This window comes from Myotis nattereri (genome assembly GCF_964212035.1).
Source record: "Myotis nattereri genome assembly, chromosome: 3".
Taxonomy (NCBI): domain Eukaryota; kingdom Metazoa; phylum Chordata; class Mammalia; order Chiroptera; family Vespertilionidae; genus Myotis; species Myotis nattereri.
Window position 1 is genome coordinate 104,123,526 of NC_138077.1, and position 15,210 is coordinate 104,138,735.

The 15,210-nt window shown below is 44.3% G+C and overlaps 1 protein-coding gene across 2 annotated transcripts in view; it reads right to left on the reverse strand.

The window, feature by feature from the left end:
- TSC22D2 (TSC22 domain family member 2) overlaps nucleotides 1-7,137 on the reverse strand; it is a gene marked incomplete at its 5' end in the record, with an annotated part of 55,182 nt that extends 48,045 nt beyond the window's left edge. The window contains one exon of one of the 2 annotated variants that reach the window (XM_081088338.1): nucleotides 4,975-7,137. In XM_081088338.1, coding sequence (XP_080944464.1) covers nucleotides 4,975-6,926 — 1,952 coding nt within the window. The remainder of the gene's footprint in view (nucleotides 1-4,974) is intronic. The other variant, XM_081088339.1, reaches the window with a different exon arrangement.
- Between the last annotated feature and the right edge of the window lie 8,073 nt (nucleotides 7,138-15,210).

Sequence of the window (15,210 nt, forward strand, 5' to 3'; positions counted from 1 at the left end):
CCTAAATTATAACAATTCAGGTATGCATATTCTTTGTGGATGTAGTAATTCATATTATACCATCTAATCACAAGTCCACCGGTTTAGTATTTAAAACAAACTTGAATGATTTATTCCAATTCAAGAACTGTGTTACATATACTCCTTTAATACTGTCCGTCAATTACTTAGGGTACATATTCATTCAGGCTACATTTAACCAGACCTGTTAAGCCTCTCTTCCTCATACTCAAGAGTAACGAAATTAAGAAATAGTTTCTGTTCAGAAAAGGAAATACATACTGGTTTATTAGAAGGAATTAGATCATGGTTCCTCAGTAGAAACAAGTGTTCCTATTCCTTCTAAGATCACATTTCATGTCATTTCACTATATTTTGTCTTGGTTATCTGCAGTCACTCTCTACCCTCACATCCTCACCCCCCCCTCCCCACAGCCACCCTTTCCCCCAATTTTCCCATTTTAGGAAAGAAAAGTCAAGATCCTTTTATACTTCCCTAGCAACCATTCCTCAAGAAAGAGATTCATTTTGGTTTCTTTACCATAGGTGGGGCTGCTCTTTGCTACTGGAGGGCACTAGAGAGCAGGACTGCTTTCAATCTCCTTTGGTAAGGAGAAAGACTAAACGCCACTCCAAATTAGCAAGTACCATATCCATAAGTCCAGTACCATGTTTTACTATTTCCAAATTAGTGCTATCAAAAGATTGGTAGTAAATTTATTTTCAGGAATAAGAGAACATATATACCCCACTTCCAGTACTATAAAAAATGACTTCTCATAAAAGCAATTAAGTTCAAGATACACTCCTTCCCCTACAAGGAAAAAACAGGGGTAACTAAAATAGTTACTTCGAGTATGTCTTATCCTCACACATACAAGCCCATGTTTTCTCAAGAGTTAATCAATGTTCAGCCTATATGATTTAGTCCACACAAACTTTTAAACAATGTATGTATCACTGTGAATTAAAAAGGCCACATTCCTTCTCATACAACTCTTGGTTTTGTGATCATCAGCCTTTCTGGAAATCAATGATAATTTCCTTAATTTTAGTCATCAACATGGCACTCTGATGAATGCATCATCAGCTCTTAGTAAATAATATGTCACTCATCACATGATTTTACACTTGGATTACAAAATCCTTGGTAAGAGTACTTCGATACTTAGATAAGTATAGATGGCATCTACTATGTGATTTAAATATCAACTGAAAAGCTGGAAGGGCAAAATTACCTCCACAATTTAATATAGATAAAGAAAAATAAGCTCTAAGTATCTACAGAGTTATAGTTCTGCCTCCTAATATACATTTACATATATATGTCTAAAACTGTACAAACAAAATTTCTATTTATAATACATACCAGGACACATCACTAACCAATTACAATTTATAATACCTTACCAGTAATACATAACTAACTACACAAATAAAACCATGAACAAGATATAGAGATATTTGCCACTAAGGGATCCTTACAATCATGCTTTTGTTGTTGTTGTTTTTTTAAATAAATATGTAGAAGTTTATTGGAAGCATATACAAACTCCGTCTGGGCAGGGGTGCCCCCAAAGGGGACCCCCTGGGGAGGGGCCCCAATGGGAAAAGCCTGTTCTCTCTTTCTAATAGGAAAACTAATCTAAAAAAATGTGTTTTGTGTCCCTTTGTCTCTGGTTTATATATTCTGCAGTTCTTTGTCTGAACCTGACCCTTCTAATTGGACCCTTCCTTGATTGAAGACTTACAATCATGTTTTCAACAGTGTTTTGGTTGCAGGTGACAGTTCACAATTGCAGCCATTCATAAGAGTTCCTGGAATGTTGCCTACAGAGTTCACATTGGTCAGCTATCTATGGAAAATTATCTGTACTGTATTCGTTTTCAAAAAAGGCCAGTAATATTCTGTACCTCCCCCATTTACCAAAAAGGAGCCTGTTAAGTGTACAGGCAGTTTAAACAAATTTTATAACTTTCACTGTAAAAATGGCTACACATTTTTCTATGATTATTTTCAACCATCATTATATCCTCCAGTTTATACAAAATCAATTTGATGCATCTCAACAAATGATCATATGCCTAATGAGAAAAGCTAAAATAATAGATTAACTTTATGGTAATAAGTAATATATGGCCAATGGGCAACGTTAACCAAGAACTTTAAGGTATTTTCTTACTTTGCATAAACAAACATCAGCTCTTTTAAAGGTATGATAATATTATGATGTAATAATATAAGGTCTTTTCTGATTCGTTAAAATAAATAGTCTCAAAATGAGCCAATACAGAGAGCCTTGTATTAGTAATGGAACCAAAATGACAACATAGAGTTTTCAATATATCAACCAAATCACCTCAAACATTTTTGTTAATCTTCCATTTTCCTTCAACATTTTTTTAAAGCAAACACCTCACAAATACTTTCTTATGATTTGAAATTTGTTTCAACCTATTCATAAAATTTAAGTCATAATTACTCAAGACTTCTCACTCCATTTTATTTTACATTTGAATGACTGTAAATAAAACTGTATATAATCTATACAGTTTTATTAACCAGTCACCCCAATAAATTCAACACAACTTTTTAAAAACTGTATGCAGATTTTAATTTAGTAAGGCAACCCAAAATCACCATATTAAATTATGATTGTGCTGGTACTTTGTCCTCAAAAGTACTCAACTCAGTAATTTAAACATACTCCTAGAAAAACTGTGTTATTTAATTTCAAGCACAGAACTTTAAAATGCCTCTTTTCCAAAGGCTTCCCATTAAAAAACACACAAACTATTTCTAGTTAATGGATTTATTCCTTCACCAGGTATGTTGGTTGCAGTGACAAAATAGTCAAATGTGTAACATTACATCTTGGAAACTAGCTTGTTAAACTGAAAACCAATGAAAGACTATAACAAAAATTAGAAATGAACATTTGATAAGCAACAGATTTTAAAAGACTGGGTTGGGAGGGAAGTGCCATATTTAAAATAGGACTGCACACACATCAAAATTCCTACACTGGATTAACTGTTGCAATTGATAACACTGATAGAGTAGTATCTGTAGTTCAAACATTCACATGTTTAGGAATGAGATGAGATTATCAACTCTTTTAATAAGGGGAGGAGAAATAAATGCACCTTAGAGGTATACTCTAAAAATACATCCCAGAGTTTCCATTTGTCAACAGATCTCTCTGCTTCATGCCATACCATCATATTAAAGTTATGAGGAATGTAATTACATATTCTGTAAACTGAAAGAGGTGTGAAGAGAATAGAAAATACATTCTTTATTCACAGGTGTGCAGGTGTTTTGGGAGTGGGTTAGAAAACCAGTCATTATTTCTTGAAGAATATGGGGGCAGTGTAAAACAGGTTCAGGGAGGTAAGCAAATGCTTATTTACTAACCCACTAGAAAAAAATAGTTTCTGACAGCTAGAAAAGGGAAGGTCACCTGTTGACTATTACCAAAGGTGAATAATTAAAACTCAATCTGCATTTTAGGTGTGTGCTCCTATGTGTGAAAATATGGAAGCAAAAGAGGGATTTTTCTGAGTGGCTTGTGGAATCAGTTTCTTTACTTGGTAGTTCCATCCACATAAAATTTCTCAATGACTAGCTAGCTGAGCTCACTTATGGACACGTGGAATTCTCTAAGAGTTCTCAAATGGAAGAAAGACTCCCCACAAGCAAGTCACCTACAAAAAAAGATGAACTTTGAATTACAAAAAGCAGAGAAGATGAATTTCAGTAAGCATTTTTCACACCAACCAACAGAAGTATATAAAATACAAGGCTAAACAGAAATGAAAAGTTAAGAATATGAAGGAACCCAGGGGAAACATAAGAAAAAGCTTTAACAGATCTCATTGTATTCTACATACCAATTATTCCATAAAAACAGCTTTGATCTTTTAACACATCTAAAATTAACCTTTCTGAAAACAAAACCTCCAGCAAATAAAGGTCTACTTGTGAAGTACCTGAAACTTTCTCTGTAGTTTTAAAATATAATTTTAAAGCTGTGACAAATCCGTTTTTAAAACTTGTGTTAGGTATATTATGTCAAGTTTTCATGTGAATTTTCTCAAAACCATTTAAAATCCCCATTAAACAATAACCAAACATCAACTGTTGTAGGATTGATATGGCAAATACACCAATTTTCACTTAAACAATTAAAGAAGCTTCCCTTAAATAGAGGGAGCCAATTGCTGACATTTACCCCTTTACTATAAAATTACTCTAATTTCAATAACTACAGATTTTTACTACAGCTCATACATATCACCCTTTCCTATAGTACAAAGACTGATGATGGAAGCATTTTCAGATACACTTTTACTTAAAAAAAAAAATAGTATCTAAAGAAGTAAGTCACTGGGAAGCCTTCTGACTTTCTATTCTCTTTCATTAAAAGGCTGAACGAAGATATGATCTTCAAAGCCGGATTTGACATTTCAAGATTATCTCTCCAGTCTTTCCAGATACACTGGAGGAGATAGAGATCTTACATGGATCTTTCTGTACTAAGGGGCCTTCTGGTTTTCCAGAATGGCAAACTTCTAATTGTTTAATCTCAAAACTCACACTGACAAAAGTCTGCCATAAGTGTTCAAGTGTGATTGACATCTAAAAAAGGGACAATCCTACTAGCTACATCTCTAAATTGAGAGGACTAAGATAAAATCCACCCTTATGAATAAACAATGCTGCATTCCTATCCATTTTAGTATGTTTGAGCAACTGCGACAAGACTAATTCTCTCATTAGCCACCTTTACATGAGTAATCTTTAAAACTAAAGGTTTTTTTAAGAATTGATAAACCAACTTTACTAAACACTAATTGTTATATTTAAAACTGCTAACAGCCTCAAATTGAAAAAGAACTCTTCCAAAGTTGCACTGTAAACTACGTTTGGCCAAACATTCCTATAAAATATTTTATATAAGATTTTCATACCTGTCTTCATCACCATCAACAGGAATAGCTATGCTGAATACAGAGGTGGCCAGACTGTTCATAGGTGTTAACTGAAGGGGGTTTGCCAGGGCATCGGCAACAGGAGGCTTCACAACAGGCTTATTTTCAGCAATGAGAGAAAGTGGTGGTTGAGGTAGGGGTTCTGATTTTCTTCTAGTATCGTCAGTTTGTCCGACTGAAGGCTGGGTCTGAGTCTGAAACTGGCTTAGGTCAGACTGTGGTAGACTTGTTGGTGCACTGGGTGTGCCTTGCGCTAAAGGCAGCCCGACTTGCTGGATTATGCTACCGCTCCTGCTGACTGGCGCATGGCTGCTCAGCTGCTGCGACTGGACCAGGGCCGTGGGTACATGTGGCATAGTAACAGATGTGGTAGACACACTGGACACGCTTGGAGCGGGCACGGCGGCAGGCACGTTTGGAACTCCGGGCACCATGGTGTGAGGGCCACCAGACGCGGCTGACGGCGCACCGCTGCCTCCCACCTGCGGTGGAGGCGCCGGCTGGGGCTGCCCGGCCCCGGTAGGAACCAGGCCCGGTTGCACCGTGCCTCCCACAGGAGCTGGGGGAACTCCAGCCGGTTGACTAGGCGCGGCCTGTCCGCCTGGCGCGGGTCCCGGCCCCGGAGCCACGGCTTCGTTGGGCAGAGAAGAGGGGCCCATGATCTGCGCGGTCCCCGAGGGGGCATTCTGGCCGGTGCCCACCGGAAGGCTCGCCGCTGCGCCTGTGGCTGAGGGCTGCGCGGGGCACGGCGGCTGCAGGCCGGCCACGTGCTGCTGCAGATACTCACTCGGGCCCGAGGGCTGGACGGGCAGCAAATGCCCCGGCGGAATCTGAGGCTGGGGATATGCGAACTGCTGGGGCTGCTGCGTCGCAGAAGCGCCGGCGGCCTGGCCAGGCTGCTGAGGCAGAGACATGCCGGGCTGTGCCAGGGTTACGTTTGTTAGCGGAAGACCCTGTCCATTGGGCCCCGGAGGGACGACGCCTGGCCCGGTTCCCTGGGGCTGGATGGGCTGCGGAACCGCCGTCACTTGCTGCGGCCCGGCTGCGGCTCCCGGGAACGACGGCCTCGGAGCCAAGCTTGGAGCCACAGCCCCACCTACGGGCGGCGGCGGCGGCTGGAGCTGCCCAACGCCAAAACTCAGTGGCGGGGCCGGAGCGGGCAGGCTCATTTTCTCCGACGGGGGTAGCTGTGACACAGCAGTCAGGGAGCTGTCAGTTCCCGAGTCGGGCCCGTGTGCCCCCTGCATGGAGGCCACCACCACTACCACCGACCCTCCGGTGGCGCCCAGGCCGCTGTCTCGTTCCGCAGTCTGGTCAAAAGTATTGCTGTGCCTAATGCAATCCCCGGACCTGGTCAGGACGCTGCTGTCCGAATCCCGCTCATAGTATTCCATACACGTCCATCGACCGCGTCTATAGGGCTCCCCGCTCCCGTGGTCCAGCTTGATCACGCGAAAACGGGAACTACAAGTGGTGGGGGGCTGCGATGGAGCTGGCCCCGCAGATGAGCCCGCGGCCGGGGGGGCGCCGGGTGCCCCCGAGGAGGGGGCTGGGGTGGCAGCTGTCGCCAGAGTATTGGCCAGCGCCCCAATCACGCTCCGGGCCGAAGCGGCTCCTCCTCCGTTGGCGGGAGCAGTAGCCGCGGCCGCTAGCTGCCCGTCCAGAAGGAGGTTTGGGGAGACCGTCCCGGGAGTCTCCGCATCCCCAACATTGTTGAGAGTCTCTTCGGAGGAGCTACGCTCGCAGACCTCCTCAGGGCCATAATCCGTGGCCCGAGACACGTCAAATATCTCAGAGGAGACGTCCTCGGTGCGTGACTCGTCCGGGTCGTCCAGGCTCTCGGTGTCCTCGGTGATGCTAGTGGCCACCTGGGCCGTGGTGACACTGGTGATCTGGAAGCAGCTCTTCTTCTTAGCCGGCATCTTGGACATGGTGAGGAAGGCTGGGGGGCAGAGGCACTGCGGCTCCTCTGCGAACTTGCTGGAAACCAGGAAGGGCAGAGCACGGGCCCCCAAAGACAAAGTCCGAGTCCGCGCTGGGGTCTGAGGCCCGTCGCCGAGTCACGGGCTGATCCGGGCGCTCGTTCTGTGAGACATCCTCCTCTCCCTTTCCTTCTCTGTGTCGGTCTCCTGCTCTGCCCCCGTCTCACTTGCGCGGCAGCTGCTCCTCCTCCTTTTTCGCCTCCCGCAGTCGAGGCGCCTCAATTCAATCCCCTCAGTGGTGGCGAGAGCGCGATCCCAGGGGCGGGCCGGCGGCTTCCTCCTCGCGTCTCCGGGCCGCCGTGGTCAGTCCAGCGCCGCGCGGTCCGCAGGCCTTGGCTGGGGGTGGGAGTGGGAGGGCGAAGGGGAGGAGGCGGCGGCGGCGGCGGCGTGAGGGGCGGTGCTGCCCCGCTCGGGCTCCTCAGGCTGGTGCCGGCGTCCGCTCCGGACTCGGGCGCTGAGAGCGGGCGAGGAGCGGCGGGTCCGGAGCCGGGGTTTCTGATTCAGCCAGGAGCCGCGGGCTGGGGCTGGCTGAAGGTCCGCGGGCGGGCGGGCAGCAGAGCTTCGGCGCGGGCGGGAGGCCCTCCCTCCCCGGCACTAGCCGGAGCTCAGCCCCAGGGACATGTCGAGCGTCTCAGGCGGAAACCCTCTCCAGGGGAGGGAGGGGAAAGCCGGCTCGGTCCTCCCCTTACAGGGGAGCCACCCCCGCGGGCGGCGGCGGCGGCGGCGGCGGCAGTCCCGGCCTCCCCTCACAGCTCTTCAGAGTGAGGGGCGGCGGCCGGCTGGCCGATGAGCGGAGGCGCTCCGGTTGTGTGAGGTAGCGGCGGTAGCTTCTTCGGCTGCTCCTCGGTGCGCCCGGTTCGAAAAGCCTTGAGAAAGTGAAATTCAAACTGCTGAAGCGGCGGCTGCAGCTCCCTCCCCTCGGCCAAGATGGGGCTGAAATGGCCGCGCCAGGGATGCTGGGAGGAGCAGCAGCCCCGCTGCCGCCGCCGCTGTCGACTAAAATGCCGCCGCTGCCGCAGCCACCGCCAGCGCCGCAGCCGCCGGCGTTCCTTGACGCAAGGGCGTCATGACGTAACCGTCCCGCCCCCTCCGGTTTCCTGCAGTTTCGCGTGGAGGCTGGAGGGAGGCAGTGGGCGTGGCTAAAGGTTAAAAAAAGGGAGCGGTTTTTTATTTAATTTTTTTTAAATTTAAATTTTGCCTTGCAGGTCTTTAAGAATAGAATAGAAGAGCCAATGACTCTTAAATTCCTAGCATAGAGAAGCTTGCAACCGCACCAATGGAATGTTTTTATGTCTGTTCCGAGACAGTGAAAGACTGGATGGAGGTCATGTGCTGTGTCTAATAATGTTTAGCAAAATCTTAGTGAAACGAGGGCGATCGGAATGGGGCCTGGGGGGATTTAGCTAGGATAAAGAGGGAGACCAAATCTGGAAGCACCAAATCACTTAAAAAGTCTTTCCTGAAAGGAAATGTTATAGTCTGCGGAGTGAAATGATAAGAGAAATGGGGATGATTAACCAAGAATAGCAAGTGAGATTGAGTCAGAAAAATGATCTTTCGGCCAGAAATTGTCTCCAACAATGGCATCAGGAGATGGTTACTTGCCCAGGATGAGGTCAGTTTAAAAAAAGACTAGAGGTTACCAACATATTCCTAATTTTCCTGTATTTGCTGTGATTCCAGCATCCAAGAGTTCATTTAAAGTCCTGAGACTGTTTTCACTTTCCCCAGGAAATGAGCTTATAGGCTCCATAAATGTAGAACCTACTGCGTTAAATAGTTACAGTTCGTTCTTTTGTTGATTTTAAAATTCTTAGTTGGAGCCAGAGTATTATATGGTTTGGATTGGGTCATGAAAACCAGAACAATTCAGCAAGCACCCTTTCCTATCCCAGTACAGGGAGCAACTATGAAAGTACTGGCAAATTTATTATCTTTTAGCTACTTTCTGGCAAATGAAAATGGTAAGGCCATTTAAATTGTTTTTTAAAAATGAGAAAGGAGGCTCTTGAACTTTGACATTCTAATGCATCTTTTAGGTAAAGTTTAAGAAGTCTTGCTAGAAATCAAAATGTCATTTCTATTACAGGTTTAACAGTCATATGATCACTTACATAAATCAGTTAGTCATTATACTCAGTTCTTTAATCTTTGAAGAACAGAAATACTTTTTAACCCAAAGGATGTTTTGATAATTAAAATTTACAGAGAATTTTTTAGGTCCTTAGTGTGAATAATATACAGAAATATGTCTTATACCTTAGTAGAAACCATGTCTTCCAAACCCATCCTGAGGTCAGGATGTGAAATAAGACCACATAATATTCCTGTTTCTTAAGAGGGTGGGAGAAAAAAAGGAACAAAGTGTAACATTATGCTGCTTTTGTGGCAGATAGCTAATGGAATGTTTCATTCCTAATTCTGTAATTTCAGTAATTATTAGAGACACTTTTCATCAGTAAGTTATATCAACTGGTTAAATCAAATATGAATTTATAAATGCTTAATGTAATTTTGTATTGATTTACCAGATTGTTAAAAGTAGTGATAAATGCATTCAGCTTTTGGAAAAATAAGTATCATTTGCCTGCTTGTCCCATTACCTTCTTATTACATAAACTTCTTGATTTCTTGTTATGGTACTTCTAAATCACAGTTTAAGGAAAAATCTTAATATGAAAGACCATTTCTCCTTGATAAACATGAAAAGGATTTATTATGAAATTAAAGTGATGACAAAGATAATTTAGAAGAGATCATCAGTTAGTGAGCTATATTTCTGGTAAGATGGGGTTAGAAATGTCAAAAGACATCTTAGCAAAAATAAGATTTATAAAGTTAAATGTTTTATTTATATGTTTAAATTAATAAAATAGTTCTCTTAAAGGTAAGTTTTACAAGGGGTTTAAAGGTTCTAGTTTCTTTTATACATTTGCTCTTTAAAAATTTAGAGTATTTATTGCATAAAGCTCCTATGAAGAATCGTAAGAATTTTGGTTGTTGTAAATAGGTTTGAAATCATTTTACAGAGGACAAAAAATTGTATAACTATCAAACTACAAAAAGCTATGTGATTCTTGTTTGACCCACAAAGGATTAAAAGCCTTCACATAAATAATTAAAATGATAGAAAGCAGGATTTATGTGCAGGTAGGTATGCTCTGTGTGTGGAGAATTGATAGCAAATAATCATGGTAGCCTAACTCACTGGAAATGGGGAGATCCCTGGAGTCCCAAACCTCAAAACCAGGGGTCTTATGCAATTCTAGCTCCATGCCTGCACCCAGAAATCATAGGTGAAAACTTTGATTACTGCTCTAGAGTCCCCAATTTGTCCTATACCTGGTATTTCCCTCAAAGACTTAATTTGAAGCAATGTAAGTACATTTAGGAAGAATAAAATGGGTGGAGATGGGGGTGGGGGAAGGACTTAGAAACTAAGGACTTTCCATCGATGGGAAAAAAACTATTGCAGCAAGATCTTTTCATCAGTTGAGAGTACTATGCCCCCAAATTCTACTAGGTTATCTAACCACTAGAGGCCCAGCGCACAAAATTCATGCACGGGTATGGTCCCTAGGCCTGGCCTATGATTAGGGCCATCTTCCCCAGCTGCCTGCAGCCAGCCCTGCCCCTGCCCCCTATTGCCCCGTTCACCATCGGGCAATCGGAGCCTGCCTGCCAGGGAGAGGAACCGAGAGGTCAGCCATTCCTGCCCACTCGCCAGCCCTCCCCCCGCCGTGGGTCGCCCTTTGTGTGTGGGGCAACTGGTGGGGTGGGGGCCTTGGCTTAGCACCACTCGCGTACCCCGCCACCCACCCCCAGTTCCCCATTCACCATCGGGTGATGGGAGCCTGCCAGCCGGGGAAAGGAACTGAGAGGTGGTCAGTGCGCCTCATAGTGACTGATCGAGTGGTCGTTCTGGTTGTTCCACCATTAGGGTCAATTTGCATATTACCCTTTTATTATATAGCATATTAGTACCAGATGGTAAATTGTTACATAGTCACAAGATCCTGGAATGTGATCTGCTGATACTCAAGAAAAACTGTTTTTAAAAATAAATGCATTAAAGTAGTAATGGTATATTAATTTAAAATAGTAATGGTATATTAACCTAAACATGCTGGGATAGAGAAAAGAAAATCAGACTTTAGGTACAAATTAAGCAACTGCTTGGGTTAAGAGAAGAAAACCTTAAGAAATAATACTATCAGTCAGACAGTGACATTTATTGAGCACTCCCTGTGTGCATTAGGAATTGGATAGCCTGTATCCCAGCCAACAAGTTTTTCTGGGATTTAGACATAGATTATATTTATTTTCTATGTTTTTATCACCAAATTGTTAGAAAAATAAAAAATGAAAGACAGTTTTCAGGTCCCAAAAAGCATTTACTTGAAATAAATATGAGTTGTCTAAACAAGTAGTATTTGATTTATTACTATGATCTGGGTTCCATTTCTGGAACAATATCTTATTAATAACCCCTTGCAGTGAGGCCATTGTGTAATATTACCCAAAAAGGGAAAGAAATGCAATGAAAGAAGGACTAAGGCTAATGAAATTCCATGAATGCTTTTATAAAGGAAAACATAATCTGCTTGGCAGGTGTGGTTCAATGGTTGAGTGTTAACTCATGAACCAGGAGATTGCCGGTTCTATTCCTGGTCAGGGCACATGACCTGGTTATGGCCTCAGTCCTCATGTGGGGGTGTACAGGACACAGCCCAATGTTTCTATCTTTCTATCCTATCCTTTCCTCTCTCTCTAAAATCAATAAAATATATATACATATAACTTATTTAAAAATACTTAAAAAGTCAGTTCTTCAAAAAAGAAAACCATCTGATTGAGATGCACAAATTTTACTTGAGAATGAAGTGTGTAAAAATTTCACATTTAAGGTAATTTCTATACGATACTCTTCTAGAGTTTGCTATACTATGAAATAATGATGTACTCTTTAAATAGCGAAGATGTCCTTGAGTCCCAAAGTCCTTTGAAGGTCAGACAAATCATAGCAATTTGGGGGGCAGGGGAGTGCATTTTGAACTAATCCTATCTAATAAAGAGGGAATGTGCTAATTGACTGCCCTGCCCTCAAAGATGGCAGCACCCACAGCCAATAAGGAGGGAATATGCTAATTGACTGCCCCACCCTCAAAGATGGCAGTGCCCACAGACACAAGATGGCAGCGCCCAGTCCCCTCAGTCCTGCTGGGGCGGCAGGTGCATGGCAAGGCCGGGCCCACCCGCGCGCCTGCCTCCAGAATCCCCCAGTCCCCTCAGCCACCCAGGGCCGGCCAAGTCGCAGGCAAGCTTCGGATGGTGGCTGCCCAGCTGCCCAGGGCCGCCAGAGGCTCAGATAACCAGGGCTGGCTGAGACTTGTGCTGCCGGCAATGGCAGCAGCAGAGGTGTGATGAGGTGTCACCTTCCCCTGATTGCTGGGTCACCTCCCTCCCCTGAGGGCTCCCAGACTGTGAGTGGGCAGGCTGGGCCGAGGGACACCCCCTCCAGTGCATGAATTTTCATGCACCGGGCCTCTAGTAATAAATATAATCCTATATAATAAATAGGTAATATGCAAATTGACCATCACTCCACCACAAAGATGGTGGCACCCACAGCGGAGGGGGGGTTGCCATAACACAAGATGTCTGCACCCACAGCGGAGGCCAAGTTCCCATAACAAGCCTTAACAAGCAATCAGCAGGGACCTGAGGCTGCGCCCCCCCCTGTCCCCGTGGGACTTGACAGGGGACCTCAGGCTGCGCCTCCCACACTGGCGCTAGGCTGGGGGACCTCAGGCCATGTCCCTTACCTGGCAGGGCTTGACAGGGTACTTCAGGTCATGCTCCCTGCCCAGCAGGGCTTGACGGGGGACCTGAGGCTGCGCCCCCCCCCCCGCCCTGGTGGGGCTTAACAGGGGACCTGAGGATGCGTCCCCCTCCCAGCGCTGGGCCGGGATACCTGAGGCTGCATCCCCACCACATGGGGCTTGACGGGGGACCTCAAGGTGTGCCTCCTGCCCAGCAGGGATTGACGGGGGACCTCAGGCCATGCACCCCAACCAGCGGGGCTTGACAGGGGATCTCAGGCTGCATCTCCCACCCGGCAGGGCTTGATGGGGGACCTCAGGCCACGCACCCCAACCAGCGGGGCTTGACAGGGGATCTCAGGCTGCATCTCCCACCCGGCAGGGCTTGATGGGGGACCTCAAGGCATGCCCCCCCCACCCCGGCACCGGACAAGGGACCTGAGGCTGCGCCCCCCACCCAGTGGGGCTTGACAAGGGTGGGACCAGCCGGATCTGGATCTAGCCCAATGTGGCGGGGGGGGCGGGGGGGGGGGCGGGGGGGCAGCCAGGTCTGGGTCTTGCGTGATTTTGAGGCGCACATGGGTGGGCGGGGACTTAACTCTGGGTCCTATGGTGTGCCCCAGACTCTGACAGGAGGAAGATTTTCATATACATTTTACTAATTTTCTTTCATCTCTGACACTGCTATTATAGAGAAAGGGCAAATAGCAATATTAAAATATTTCCTCTAATTAATCCCCTTTTTATGTGCAAAAATTTTGTGCACCAGGCCACTAGTGTTCCATAAAAGCCTGTTTTCTTTTATTATGGAACTTAATTTTGGATCCAAAATATTAGTTCTGTGGTTCTGAAATCTAGTTTAGTTGCTGTATGGAAACTTCAATAGAAAAATCTGTTAATGACTATATTTCTTCTTTTTTATATTACACTAGAAGCCTGATGCACAAAATTCATACAAGGGGCTCGGTCCTCCCAGCCGCAGCAGCTTGCCTCAGCCCTCACAGCCCGGCTTCGTCTGGAAGGTTGTTCAGCTGTCAGGTCTAATTAGCAAATTACTCTTTTATTATTATAGATGTAACCACTTTGGATAAAATTAAAGATATCTACTTTGCCTAATTAGAAAAAAACTTGAGATCAAGACTCCACTCCAGTTTTGCTATAAACTTGTTTTGTGACTCCTCATAAGTCTATTAATCATTTAGTTTCCCATTACTAAAATGAAGCAACATGGTGCCAATAAGGTCTTAAACTACCAATCCCATTGAAAGAGTGCAACTCAATGTGATACTATTGGTAATAATATTTTCAATGTCATTTGTTAGTAAAAAAGGAAACAGTTGCTAGGTGTACAGGATTTTATGAAGAAGCCATATTCTATCATAGATGAAGAAGTTATTTATAGATATTTATTAGTATATTCTTTGGTAAGGTGAGTCATCACCATCTATTTTGTCTTTCTTGTGTATATGAATTTGGTGTATTAGCAGGCATGATTTTTTGGTGGGTAATATATTTGTAATTTTAAGTTGTAACTTTAACACAAAAGAACATTGAAAGAAATTGCCAATTTCTAGACTTCTGGGTCATAGTTCTTTCTGAATGTTGCTATTATCAGCTTAAAAAGATTTTATGGCCTAGCTGGTATAGCTCAGTGGTTGAGCATCAACCTATGTATGAACCAAGAGGTTGTTGTGTGATTCCCAGTCAGGACACATGCCTGGGTTGCAAACTCGATCCCCAGTGTGGGGCATGCAGGAGGCAATCGATCAATGATTCTCTCTCATCATTGATTTTTTTCTCTCTCTCTTTCTCTCTCCCTGAAGTCAATAAAAATATATTTTAAAAAGTTTTTTATGGTACGTATATACAATGGAATATTACTTGGCCACAAAAGGGAATGAAATTTGATCATTTGTGATAGCATGGATGGACCCAGAATAGTGATTTTCAACCTTTTTCATCTTGTGGCACACATAAACTAATTACTAAAATTCTGTAGCACACCAAAAAAATACATTTTTTGCCAATCTGACAAAAAATAGGTATAATTTTAGTGCTTTACCAAAATAAATAAATAAATAAATAATAGTAATTACCTACCCTTTTTCCTCCAAAGTGACTTTTAAAAAATCAGGTGGTGCCCTAGCCAGTTTGCTCAGTGGTTAGAGTGTCAGCCTACAGACTGAAGGGTCTCAGGTTTGATTCCGGTCAAGGGCATGTACCTTGGTGCAGGGTGGATCCCTGGCCCCAGGTGGGACACGTGTAGGAGGCAACCAATTGATGTCTCTCTCACATTGATGTTTCTCTCTGTGTCTCTCCCTCCCTTCTCTCTCTAAAAATCAATGGAAAAAAAATCCTTGGGTGAGGATTAACAAACAACAACAACAAACAAACAAAAAAATCAGTTGCCT